This window comes from Carassius carassius, chromosome 21 (assembly GCF_963082965.1).
Source record: "Carassius carassius chromosome 21, fCarCar2.1, whole genome shotgun sequence".
Classification (NCBI taxonomy): domain Eukaryota; kingdom Metazoa; phylum Chordata; class Actinopteri; order Cypriniformes; family Cyprinidae; genus Carassius; species Carassius carassius.
This window is the reverse complement of record NC_081775.1, coordinates 11,726,586-11,738,691: the sequence shown is the minus strand read 5'-3', so window position 1 is coordinate 11,738,691 and position 12,106 is coordinate 11,726,586. Positions and strand designations below refer to the sequence as shown.

Sequence of the window (12,106 nt, the reverse complement as noted above, 5' to 3'; positions counted from 1 at the left end):
AATAAATAAAAAATGAAAGGTCGCATTTATCTTTTATATTTTTATTGCATGACAGAAATAAGCTTCCCTAAAAACGAGTCCACATGATTTGAGAATATATTTTTACCCTCAGCAGTTTGAGGACTTTAAGGCAATGCATGTCTCATTTTTATGTAGCTCATAATCAGGCCCCAATGTTTAGCACAGTAAAAAAAAAAAAAAAAAAAAAACAATGGTACAGTTAAGGATCTTGAACAAACATAAATTGTATCCTAAATGATTTTGCACAGTGTTATGTAGTAATGTTTATTCTTACAAAACCTGCTAAATATTAGGCTATCTCTTAATGTACATTATTTCATTTCATTATTTTAGCTATTCATTTTGTAAAGTATTTCATTCTCATTGTAAATAATTCCAAGAATAAGTTGTTACAATATTCCTATTATAAAACGTAAAAAAATATATAAAAAAAAATCCTCAGATATTTAATATTATAGTCATGGTTACTTAGGATTACTCCTGGATGAGTTACAATGTTTTGTATGTTGCATTTATGTGTAAAATATCAACATTTGTGTAAAATTATTCCAATAAACTTACTCTTAAATCAATTGCTGTATAAGGATTTGCTAATGCCAAATGCAATGTTTTACATTCTGTAATTTACTGTGTGTAATACAATACAGTAAGCAACCATAAATGGTTAAGCAACAATAAATCATTGTCACCTGACACAACTCCCCTGGCTTTTTTTTTTTTTTTGCAATATATGATTGAAGACACGTTTTACATAGTGGGGAAAAACTAGGTCATAGTGTAGAGTATATTTAATGTTTTTATTAGCAGTTTTACCCTTGTATACACTTAAAATAATATGCTTAGGTGTGAACTAAATGTAGTATTTTCAGAACATAACAGCATGTTAATTGCAATAAAAAAAATAAAAACATTATAGTTTCAAATTATATTATATGTGCTTTACTGCTTTTTTGACCACTCAAGTAGGACTTAATAATTGTTTATATGTAACTCCATAATTACTTATATTGTGTTATTCTCTGTTTCTTATTGATTTTATATGTACTTTAAAGCAAAACTATTAATTCATTAAGAATACTTTAAAACACATTCATGTGAAAGTGTACACTTAAGTGACCATTCTTTGCAATTACAGATCTTTAAGAATACACTTTTCTGAAGTACACTACATGTGCACATTTAAGCGCACTTCTTTTAAACTATACTATTAATCAAAACAAGAAATAAACTGATAGTTCTAATTCTATCCTTATTTACTCACCATCAAATTCCAGTCCAATATGACTTCCTTTCTTCTGTGGAACACAAAAGAAAATGTTTAGAGAAAAGTCTTTTATCTACAATGAAGATCTATGGGTTCCAGTCTTGTTTTAAACCCTACTGACTTTCAGTATATGGACAAAAACAGCTGAAAAAGTGCACACCATTTAGAAACCCCTAGTAACTGTAAAGTCAAATGCTTAAATCCATTTATAACACTTATTCCTGTAAGCAAATCAGTGGGTGTTTATGCGCAAATCGCATGCAGATTTCTGCTCTTCCAGGTCTGAGGTCCCATTCATTCTGTCTAAGCAGGAAAGAGGAAACCCAGATCAAATGTTTTAATGAGGTCATTATTGCATTTGGGAGGTCTGGGTGTGGTGATGATTGACTGACATGACAGGGTGTGTGGATGCACTCAGGAGAGGTATAGTATATTGTTGGAGGAACAGGGCGGAGGTTCAGCTTTAATGTGTGGAGGATTCGCATGTGAATTAACCCACAAGACACTTCATCATGAGCCAAAGTCTTGCACAGCAGAATTTTAAGCCAACACCAGTACTCCATCAATGATGCACAAATAAACCACATCTATCTGCTCAAATGCACCGTGGGATAAGGATTTGTTTTATGTGCAAGTCACGCTAGGATATTTGCACTTCTTTGTTAATATGGGCATGAAGATATCAAGACCTCACTCGTAACCCTAATAAAAGCTGCAGGTTGTCATATTTGGTGCAGGATGTCATTAATATGATTAAACTGAGAAGACAAATGAGCCGTGACGGGTTAGTATTGTGCAGCTCCAGTGTCCCAGACCCCCTAAAGTTCCTCTTGGCTTGCCTTTGTGTGTAGGAGAGTCTTTTTAACCTTTCCAACACACACCCTAATCCAAACTACCACACTGGGACTTAAGAGTCATCTATTCCTTCAAAAACATTAGATAAACAGATTCTGTAGCCACTGAACACTTAGTCCCAGAGGTACAACAACTAAATGTCTAGATGATTGACAACTTTTCTATACTTGGCTGTTCACTCAAAAAGGGGATTTCCATTCCTGTCCACCAGAGCCTCTGACCTACAGGCATAACTGGATTTTGCTTATTTCATTGGAGCTTAATGAGGTTATTTTCCACAGCAGTCCTTAATTCAGTGCTCTCTGAATGCGGTTAAGGCATACAAAACAACATCTGAAGCCTGACCACAAGTGGATTGACACTAATTATGACAATAGCACTGCAAGAAGCCTCCAAAAGTCCTTCACTTGCGCAGGATTCTCAGCAAATAAGCGCTGATTTGGCAATTGCATTTGCAATTGTCTGGCAGCGACTCAAATCATATTTTATGCATTACAATACTGAGAACTTGTATAAGGCTTGATTACTCTATGGAAACCCATCAAAACAAAACAAGAAAAAGTGTGAGTTAGTTAGTCATAATAATCATGTACTAAACAACAACAGAAACTGGAAAAGATAGATAATTATAATCTGGAATCTTTCTAGTGAAGTGGCTCATACTGAATGATTCCCTTTCTCCAAAGTAACCAGTGTTGGGTGACTTTGGAAATGTTACCAAATTTTAAATGTAATAAGAAGTGTAACTATTTCAATTACTTTATTAAAGTATAATGTAACTGATTACATATGATTACTTTTCTAATATTTTAACTGTTAATTATTTTTCAAACATTTAAAGCAATCAGGGTTATCCATAGGGTAGTACTCAAGACTGATTACAGTCAGACTTTCAAATCCTTCATCGCTTAAATTAAGATGATAATTTAATTTTAATCAAATCTTTGCATAGATATAAGAAACACTGGCATCTAACAATGTCTTGGAAAAATGTATAGATATTCTTTTTGTTTAAATTGAGTGTAAATGTATCTATTATTTTAAACTGTTCCTATAATTTGTTATTATTGAACTAAATGAAATAAGTTAATATTAAATAATAAATTCTGTCATTGCAAACTTGAAAAAAAAAACACGGCTCCATTTATGTAGCTGTTAGTGCTGTTTAATATATGAATCTATAAAAACTTTTAAAACCTAGTCTAACTCAAGACACCATTTCAAAATAGATTCTGTAATACTGATTAAAATCTATGCTCAAAAAAGAGTGAGTGAGACTTTCAGTAATCGATGGCAAGTATTTGGTGTGTCCTGTTGTGTGTGCATTTGCTAACAGGATGTGAGGGGTTCTGTATGAACAGCTCTAATCAGCAAAGAAGTAGCCCTCCTGACTTACACACACACACATATACAGACAGACTGAACGGGCACTGTAGGAAGCCATTGTAAAATGGCTGGAGTCAAATGTGAAGAGTCAGTGGAATTCAGAAGTCCCACTCATGATGTCAGGTAAATCTGAAAAAAAACCTGTCATACTTCATTTTCATACATCACTGCCTGAAATAAAAAGCAGAGATATCGATGAAGAAGCTGTTCCTTACTCTGACCCTGACAAGAAATGTGACTTTTCAGAAAATATCTGGTAATCATAGCTTGATTGTTCAGATATAAAATGCACTGTATTTTAGTGGACCTTGGTATAACACTCATCGACCACAGTGCTGAGAGTTTCAGCTGCAACGGGAAGCTGAATTAATGTAGTTTTTCTTCATTTAGAGTAAATGTGATCCATGGGAAGAGTGTTTAGAGAGAGAATAATGACTTGTGTTATGACAGAAAAAGCTCAACATATTCAGACTGTGAGGTAAACTACAGTCGCAAGGGCTTACTATATGTTCAAAGTCTCAAACTGAGAGGAAACAGAAATGACAAGAAGGGTCAAATACAGGAAGCTAAACACATACTGTAGTACATCTTAATACGCTGAGCCTCAAGGGACACATTTGCCACAAAGCAGTATTAAAACACTTAATAAATCTATGCTAGAGAAAGCAATATAAATCTTTTCCCATGGTAAAAATGTGTTATGTATTTTATTTTTTTAGAGGTCAGACGGTCAAAACGTTTTTTTTTTTTTTTTTGGTAAAATACATTTGTAACTATATAAGTGAGACAATCGTGGTGAAAAAGATTGGGAATTTAGCATACTAAAAAGAGTATTACAAATATAAATAAACTTTGAATTGAATGTAGCGGAATGGCACAGAGACCTGGACCATTTACCTCCACGCACATATATGGACATTGTGAATTATCTTGTTTTTGGTGTAAGTTACTACAGAATGCAGGAGTTTAAAAGCCACAAGTCTTTGGAAAGTTACGAGGCTTTCTGCTGTGTCTGGGTGCAGGACTTGGCCATCTTCTTGGCTATCTACAGACCCTCCGCTGACACGCCACGGTTTTGCCCTTTGTGCTGAATAGTGTTTTCTTTTTTGTATGTTTTTTGTTCTTTTGCACTAATAACAGTATTATTATTTTATTATTATTATTACTTATGTTGTCCATGTTTACATGCTGGAAATATTTATACTTTAAATACACACGTTCTTTTGGACTGTTAACACTTACAAGAGATTACACCCCCCCCCCCCACCCCCCCCACAAATATATGTTTATGTTCATATATATATATATATATTTATTCAGTTCTCAATAAATATTGTTAAGCTGTAACAAGTTGTTTCAAGCATTTATTTCAAAGAAATTAAAAAGTAATGAACAAGGCCCTCAAACAACACTTTTGCACATGTTCATTAAGGCACAGCAAACAGTGACAATCTTATCTAAAGACGTTAGGTTTTCACCCTCACATTTGACAAGCATGTGTACAGGTACAGTTGAGTGTAAAAATTTGAATTTGTTGTGCACAACAGCAATCACCCTCTCAACGTGAATTCTGAGATGTGCTATGGCCCTTGGCTCCTCCACATCTTTCACCTCCAGCTCTGCATGACCATTTGAGACTGTAGGTATTTTCACTTCAGCACACATCATGCCCACACTTTCTCTTATATTAAAGCCCCTATTTGCCAGCACAATGTCACCTGGTAACAGTTTGTTCAGGAAACCACTTTGCTCCGTTATATGCTTGTCACTTGTGCGCCCACCCCACCCTTTCGTTATGAAGGAAATGACTCCCTGGGGCATGATCACAATTAGGTATTTCATGGTGTATGCTTGTTTGTGTTGAGAGAAAGTCTGTGCCCTGGCCAATACATTTGAGGGTTTCTCTATGAACACCTCGAAGCAGTCCACAATGGCAGCCACATTTTTCCCAAATGACTCCACAAACTGGTGTGGCATACTGGTCAATAAGCATTCCCTGCTTGGCCAGTGCACCAATGGACACAGCTGTGCGTACATCACTCCAAGGGTATGGTGAAAGGCATCGGCGACTGTTGTCTTATGTACTCTAAACAGATAGCTGAGGTGCTGTATTGGAAGGTCTAGTCTGAGGCGCATTAAAGTCAATAGGACAAGCTGGAAGGGTGAGAGCGCCTTCATCCCACCTTGAGACAGATATGGAGTGAGGTTGAGTAGAAGTGTCTGGAACAATGCAAAGTTTGGAAGCCCCGTGTAATACTTCACTGTGTTATCATTACCACTCAGAAGGTTCTCATTTATCCGGTACTCATCAAGCTCCTGCTTCAGCGCTCTGTTTTCTTCCAAAAGATTGTTAATAACATCTCTTCTACATATGCAGAGTCCACATTCCATGTCCCGAGCTGGCGGTGGTGGCTGCTGGTCCTGGGCTGGGAGTGGTGGCTGCTGCTGGTACTGGGCTGGGAGTGGTGGCTGCTGCTGGTACTGGGCTGGCGATGGCGACCGCTGGTACTGGGCTGGCGATGGCAACTGCTGGTGGTCCTGGGCTGGCGGTGGTGACCGCTGGTAATGGGCTGGCGGTAGCGACTGCTGGTGGTAATGAGCCTGCGGTAGCGACTGCTTGTGGTCCTGGACTGGCGGTGGTGACTGCTGGTCCTGGGCAGGCGGTGGCGGCCGCTCCAGATGCTGGGTCCTGCGCTTTACTTGCCGCTGATATCTCGCTACATCTGTTTCTTTAACGTCATTGTGGCCTAACCGCAGGGATGGTGTCCAGTCAGGGTGGTTCTCCAACATCTGATATGATGGTTTACCTACAACAGAATAATTAGATTATGAAAAATCTATGTAATCATTGTTTTAAACTGGCAACAAGGTAGCATAGTGTCATGAACAGAATCTCAACTATTTTTTTGTCATCTCATATAATGGTTTACCTACAACAGAATAAAAATTAAACAGAATAATTTATTATTAAAAAAATTTATTATTAAAAAAAATCTATGTAATCAATGCTTTACACTGGCAAATCCATCGCAGAACACATGCAAAATAAAGATAAAGCCTGAGAGTGTAACGCTACTCATGGTATGACAAAAGGGCTCAGGGGGTACACAAGACAAAAAAGGTTGGGAACCACTAGTGTAGTGAACACAAGGACAGAGACAAACGCACTACAGCGACCATATTCTACCAAGGTAGCATAACGTCATGAGCAGAATCACAATTTTTTTTTTTTTTTTTTTTTTTGTAGTTAACATTCATGGTTGGCCATTGAGCATTTACGAAGAGGCAACAGTTTGTTAGATAGTTAGTTAGGCGGCAACTTCAGGTGCACTCCAGGGTTTGCAACAACATTAGGTAACCTACACTTCGTAGCTTTAAGAGACAACAACATAAAGACTTTAGAGAACGTACCCGAGTGAAAATGCAGAGAACACACTCTCATCGACTGGGGGGTGAAATCGAAAGTAAAGTCCTTTCTTCTTATTGCAGCCAACCAAGCAATCCGGCGTCTCCTGGTCAGGTCAGAGACTTGCTTTCCCTGATGCTGTGTCCATTTCGGTAACCTAAAAAACTGTATTCCGTTGTTCCTATGTTTTCCATATCTATCGTGTGAAGTACTGGAGCAGTTGTTAACGCAGCAGTGACTTCCAGGCATGGTAAAACAGTGCGGAAGTGCGACAACCTCCTCTACTACCGAGCTAACAACACACGTAAACAAACACGTTCTGCCGTCGGACTCCTGCCAACATGGCGGAGAGGGTGAGGATCCCGCGAGATACAGTGATATCTATGGAAGCATATGAGTAGCATTATTCAATTTGGGATGTAATATTCAAAATGACAATGCAATATGTAAAATGACAATGCATTTCTGTATTTACATTTACATTTTCCAATACATTTGTGCAATGTTTGGTGCAAAATGAAAATGAAAATTAAATAACATAATTTTCATTTGCCATTCCATACACCAGTTTTAATATGTAAAATGAATGCTAATTGTAATGCTTTATAAGTTGCAAAATTAAAATTAAAATGTATTACAGAAATTATTAGATATGTATAACATGTTCAAGCTAAAAATTGTGGCAAAATGATCATTTAAATGCTATTTTTCTTAAATGCATTAACACTCACAGTCAAGACACTTACGATTGCATTTTCATTCAATGTCCCGCAATGAATGTAGCAAAATTCAATGTGCACATTGAAAATGCATTCCGAGCCGATCACGTCTCCGCACCCTCCCGACACGTCAATCACTGCGTCAACAAGGCGGGGCTTGCAGAAGGTCACAGACTCAAATCTCAAGAAGAGGATTCAAGTGAGAGAACATGGACAAGACAGTTGGTCCGTGTACGTTTTGATCATTTCGGTTTAATGGCTTCAATATTTCATTCGCACTTGTGGGCGGAGCTGAAACGCTGCTTTCATCTGATTGGTCGAATCACTCAACCTTCAGCTCGGTCTTTTCATTCTTTCTGGCAGAATAAGAGTCAGTGCGAGTGAAGCACTGTAATGTCTGAAACCACCGCTCACTGTTAATTAGCATAATATTTGAATCAGATGTAGCTGGGCACATAATTCGTGCTGCTGAGACCTGCAAATTATTTCTAGGTTGTATTGCATGAATATTGTCCCACTGATAAATACAGTGCAAATAGTTCTCTCTCTTTGGATAAAAGTGAAGTGGAAATAAAAATCAATAATAGACTGAACAGTTCCATGTCTGTAACATTTACCACTCTCATATTTTAAGTCATAAGGCACTAGGTATGTGTGTGTGACATTAATAAATAATTGTAAAATTAATATAGTTACATTTCTAAATAAAAATAGTAAAATTAGCTCTGTGCTGCTCAGTGCTCCTGTAGCCTACCCCAGGGCGCCCTCTCGCGGCTGTAGACGGTAATGTTTTCTCTTGGTTCTGAATAAATGCGACTTATATATGTTTTTTTTCCTCGTCATGACGTATTTTTGGACTGATGCAACTTATACCGAAAAATACGGGTAACATTATTATTATTATTAATTATGAGAGTAATTGACACAGACTAGAACTTTAATGTTTCACCAAATTCAGCTCAGATCTTCAGACTCGTCTGACTCATGTTGCTGTATAACTGGCCAGACTTACCTTCCCAAAAAATCCTATTTAATTTTATTTCATAAATGTAACTATATTTATTTCTACTTCACTGTTATCCAAGGAGACAGAACTATTTGCACTGTTTTTATCAGTGGGACAATATTTATACAATACAGTATACAACCTAGAAATAATTTAACGGGGTCTCTTGCAGGTCTCAGCAGCACGAATTATGTGCCCAGCTACATCTGATTAGAATATTATGCTAATTAACAGTGAGTGTAGTTTAAGACATTACAGTGCTTCACTCACACTGACTCTTATTCTGCCTGAAAGAATGAAAAGACCGAGCTGAAGGTTGAGCGATTCGACCAATCAGATGAAAGCAGCGTTTCTGCTCCGCCCACAAGTGCGAATGAAATATTGAAGTCATAAACCGAAATTATCAAAATGTACACGGACCAACTGTCTTGTCCATGTTCTCTCGCTTGAATCCTCTTCTTGAGATTTGAGTCTGTGACCTTCTGCAAGCCCCGCCTTGTTCACGCAGTGATTGACGTGTCGGGAGGGGGCGGACACGTGATCAGCTCGGAATGCATTTTCAATGTGCACATTGAATTTTGCTACATTCATTGCGGGACATTGAATGAAAATGCAATCGTAAGTGTCTTGACTGTGAGTGTTAATGCATTTAAGAAAAATAGCATTTAAATGATCATTTTGCCACAGTTTTTGCTTGAACTTGTTAGACATATCTAATCATTTCTGTAATACATTTTCATTTTAATTTTGCAACTTATAAAGCGTTTAAATTAGTATTCATTTTACATATTAAAAATGGTGTATGAAATGGCAAATGAAAATTATGTTATTTAATTTTCATTGTCATTTTGCACCAAACGTTCCACAAATGTATTGGAAAATGTAAATGTAAATACAGAAATGCATTGTCATTTTACATATTGCATTGTCATTTTGCATATTACATTCCAAATTGAATAATGCTACCCATATGCTTCCATAGATATCGAGGGGAGGGGCTCTGTATCATGACAACAACTTGTGAAGCATTCGTATTTTGAGAGAGTTTTTTTATGCATAGGAAAGCATTTATATATAGTAGATGAATAGTCAAAATCTGTCAATAATTTAGTTGTGTATAGGTTTATACTGTTTGACTTAATTGTTGTATGCCTGTATTTATGTAGCACCATGGTCCTGTGAGTTCCACTGTATGTCCACACATGTAGCAGAATGACAATATAGCTCAACTTGACTTGACATGAAACCCAGGAGTGCTTTTTTACGCACTTTAAGTAGGACTTACATGCAATTTCAGTATCACTTTTTTATTGTCTTTTGTACTGCTGAATGTAATGACAAGCATATGGTACCTAAAATGTCCTTTAAATTAAACTTAGGTCAAATTATAATGAATTACATTACATTACAGTATGTTAGTCAACACATCAACATAAGTCTTTTGAAACACAATAAAATATTTTTAAAACAATTTGTATTAAAACAAAACTTAAAAGTAAACCTTTTAATCTGACATTATTATAAAGTGCACTTAAATGTGTTAAGAAATAGTCAAAGACTTCTCTTAGTAAACTTCAGAGGGCTTTTATTCCAATACAATTTAGCAAACTTATTTTTCACAAGTTTTCACAAATAAAACGAATTGGTATGTTCCAAAGTAAAAATTCCACTTTTGCCATGTACTGTAAAACCACAAAAACCTACAAATGCAAGCAGAACAGATTATTTCCAGACACATTGAGAGATGCCACACTAGAGAAGAAACACAAAAGACAAAACATAAAACTTATAAAAGTATAATAATATTTATTCAGCCGTTTTGGCAATGGCGCTTAAAAGACCAAAAACATGTAACAAAGTGGGAGGAAGAGGTTACTTGCTTTATCACAAAGGTGGGGAAAACAGCCAAGAAAAATACACACTCGGTACACACAAACACACTCTCAATCACCCATCCATCCACACAAACACATGCACACACAAAGCGTGCTGTAAAATGCCAGAATAATCAACTATCGCACGTTGTCCAGACTAAGTTCTGCACCATTGAGGACCACATAACCACATAACAACTTTGTGATTCAAGTCACTCAGCTGTGATAAATATCTCCTTTAGCATGCTGGGAGTGACAGGGTCAAACAAGCACAATAAACACAAGATAAAGAAGTAATATATTAATCAATATACTAATATAATAATCAATGTCCCAGAGTTGGCTAATACAATAAGCAATGTGGGTGAAACAAGGATCCAAGGTGAAGCATTTAATTTCACTACCACAGGGTCACCAAAAAGCAATTAAAAAATGAGACAGAACAGAGACAGTTTTTACACTACAAATTGTTTACTTGCAGTTGTCACTGCATATTTAATATTTAAGTGTAGTCACACTTTATTTTAGGGTCCCAATCTCACTATTATCCCTCTGGGGTTACAATCTGATTACACTAATCAGCACAAACTGGGCTTCAATAATATGAAAGAAACATAAATGTACATGTTTGTATATTTGAGAAAATAACATTAGTGAAAAACTACAAAATTTTAAGTCACCGAACTAAGCCCATAAAACACATAAAGAACATTTGTTCACAAGACATTTGAGAACTGGATGTGGTAGACTTTGTAGTTTTTGCACGCAAGGAACGGCTCGCTGCCTTGCGGCTGGACTTTGCCTGTATTGTGTTATACATCAAGGTGTGCCCTGTTCAACCCCCATCTCCTGTGGTGAGTACCATTCCATTAGACCCTGATATTTCTATTCTGTCACTGTTACCAATGCAACCTCTGATCGCAGATCGTTCTGTTTCAGTGTCCACACTCATCAACTCTGGCTCCTCAGGAAATTTCATCTCCCAAGCTCTCCTAAATTGCCTTAATCTGCTCCGTAGATGCCAAACTCGAGAGCTCTGAGTCAAGACCACACAGGGAAGACTGCTAGGGCATGGGCGGGTGAAGTATAGTGCTCTTCCAATGCAATATCCATCTGGCCACTACGAGTCCCGGGTCAAGCCGTATGGGCTAGCAAACTCACTGTCAGTTTTCCAAGGTTTCATGAATGAGGTGTTCCGGGAGTTTCTCCATCACTACATCATCATCTATGTAGATGATATTCTGATATTCTCCCGGAACCTGACTGAATATCGCTACCACGTGACACAGGTCCTTGGACTACTCAAAAAGCACCACCTCTTCCTGAAGTTAGAAAAGTGCGTGTTCCACCGTTCCACCGTGCAGTTCCTCAGCTGTGTCATCAGCCCTGAAGGGATCCAGGTGGACCAGGGGAAAGTTCAAGCCATCACAGATTGGCCGCTACCCCAGTTGGTGAAGTGTCCATGATAAGTGGACACTTTCCAAGATGGCAGCCAAGACAGTCACATTGTTTGTGTGTTAGCATGTGAGATCTGGAGTTTTTTTTATGTTTTTATGCAAGATATTTTATGTAATT

General features: G+C 37.2%; 1 protein-coding gene across 3 annotated transcripts; it reads right to left on the bottom strand.

The window, feature by feature from the left end:
* Positions 1–4,873: 4,873 nt before the first annotated feature.
* LOC132097125 (uncharacterized) lies at positions 4,874–7,284 on the bottom strand. Of its 3 annotated transcripts, XM_059502752.1 has the most exons (4): positions 6,938–7,284; positions 6,158–6,333; positions 6,103–6,127; positions 4,874–6,045 (listed from the first exon to the last, which is right to left on the bottom strand). In XM_059502752.1, the coding sequence occupies exons 1-4, from the start codon at positions 7,179–7,181 to the stop codon at positions 4,928–4,930; spliced, it is 1,563 nt and encodes a 520-aa protein (XP_059358735.1). In that variant the 5' UTR covers positions 7,182–7,284; the 3' UTR covers positions 4,874–4,927. The 3 variants fall into 3 exon arrangements, with proteins under 3 accessions (XP_059358735.1, XP_059358734.1, XP_059358733.1); XM_059502751.1 differs by having other exon boundaries at positions 4,874–6,127; XM_059502750.1 differs by having other exon boundaries at positions 4,874–6,333.
* Between the last annotated feature and the right edge of the window lie 4,822 nt (positions 7,285–12,106).

Coding starts and splice junctions, on each gene's coding strand:
- LOC132097125 (XM_059502750.1), bottom strand. CDS start 7,181: ATGCCTGGAAGTCACTGCTGCGTTAACAACTGCTCCAGTACTTCACAC. Junction 6,334..6,937: donor TTCTCTGCATTTTCACTCGG/GTACGTTCTCTA, acceptor ATTCTGTTGTAG/GTAAACCATCATATCAGATG.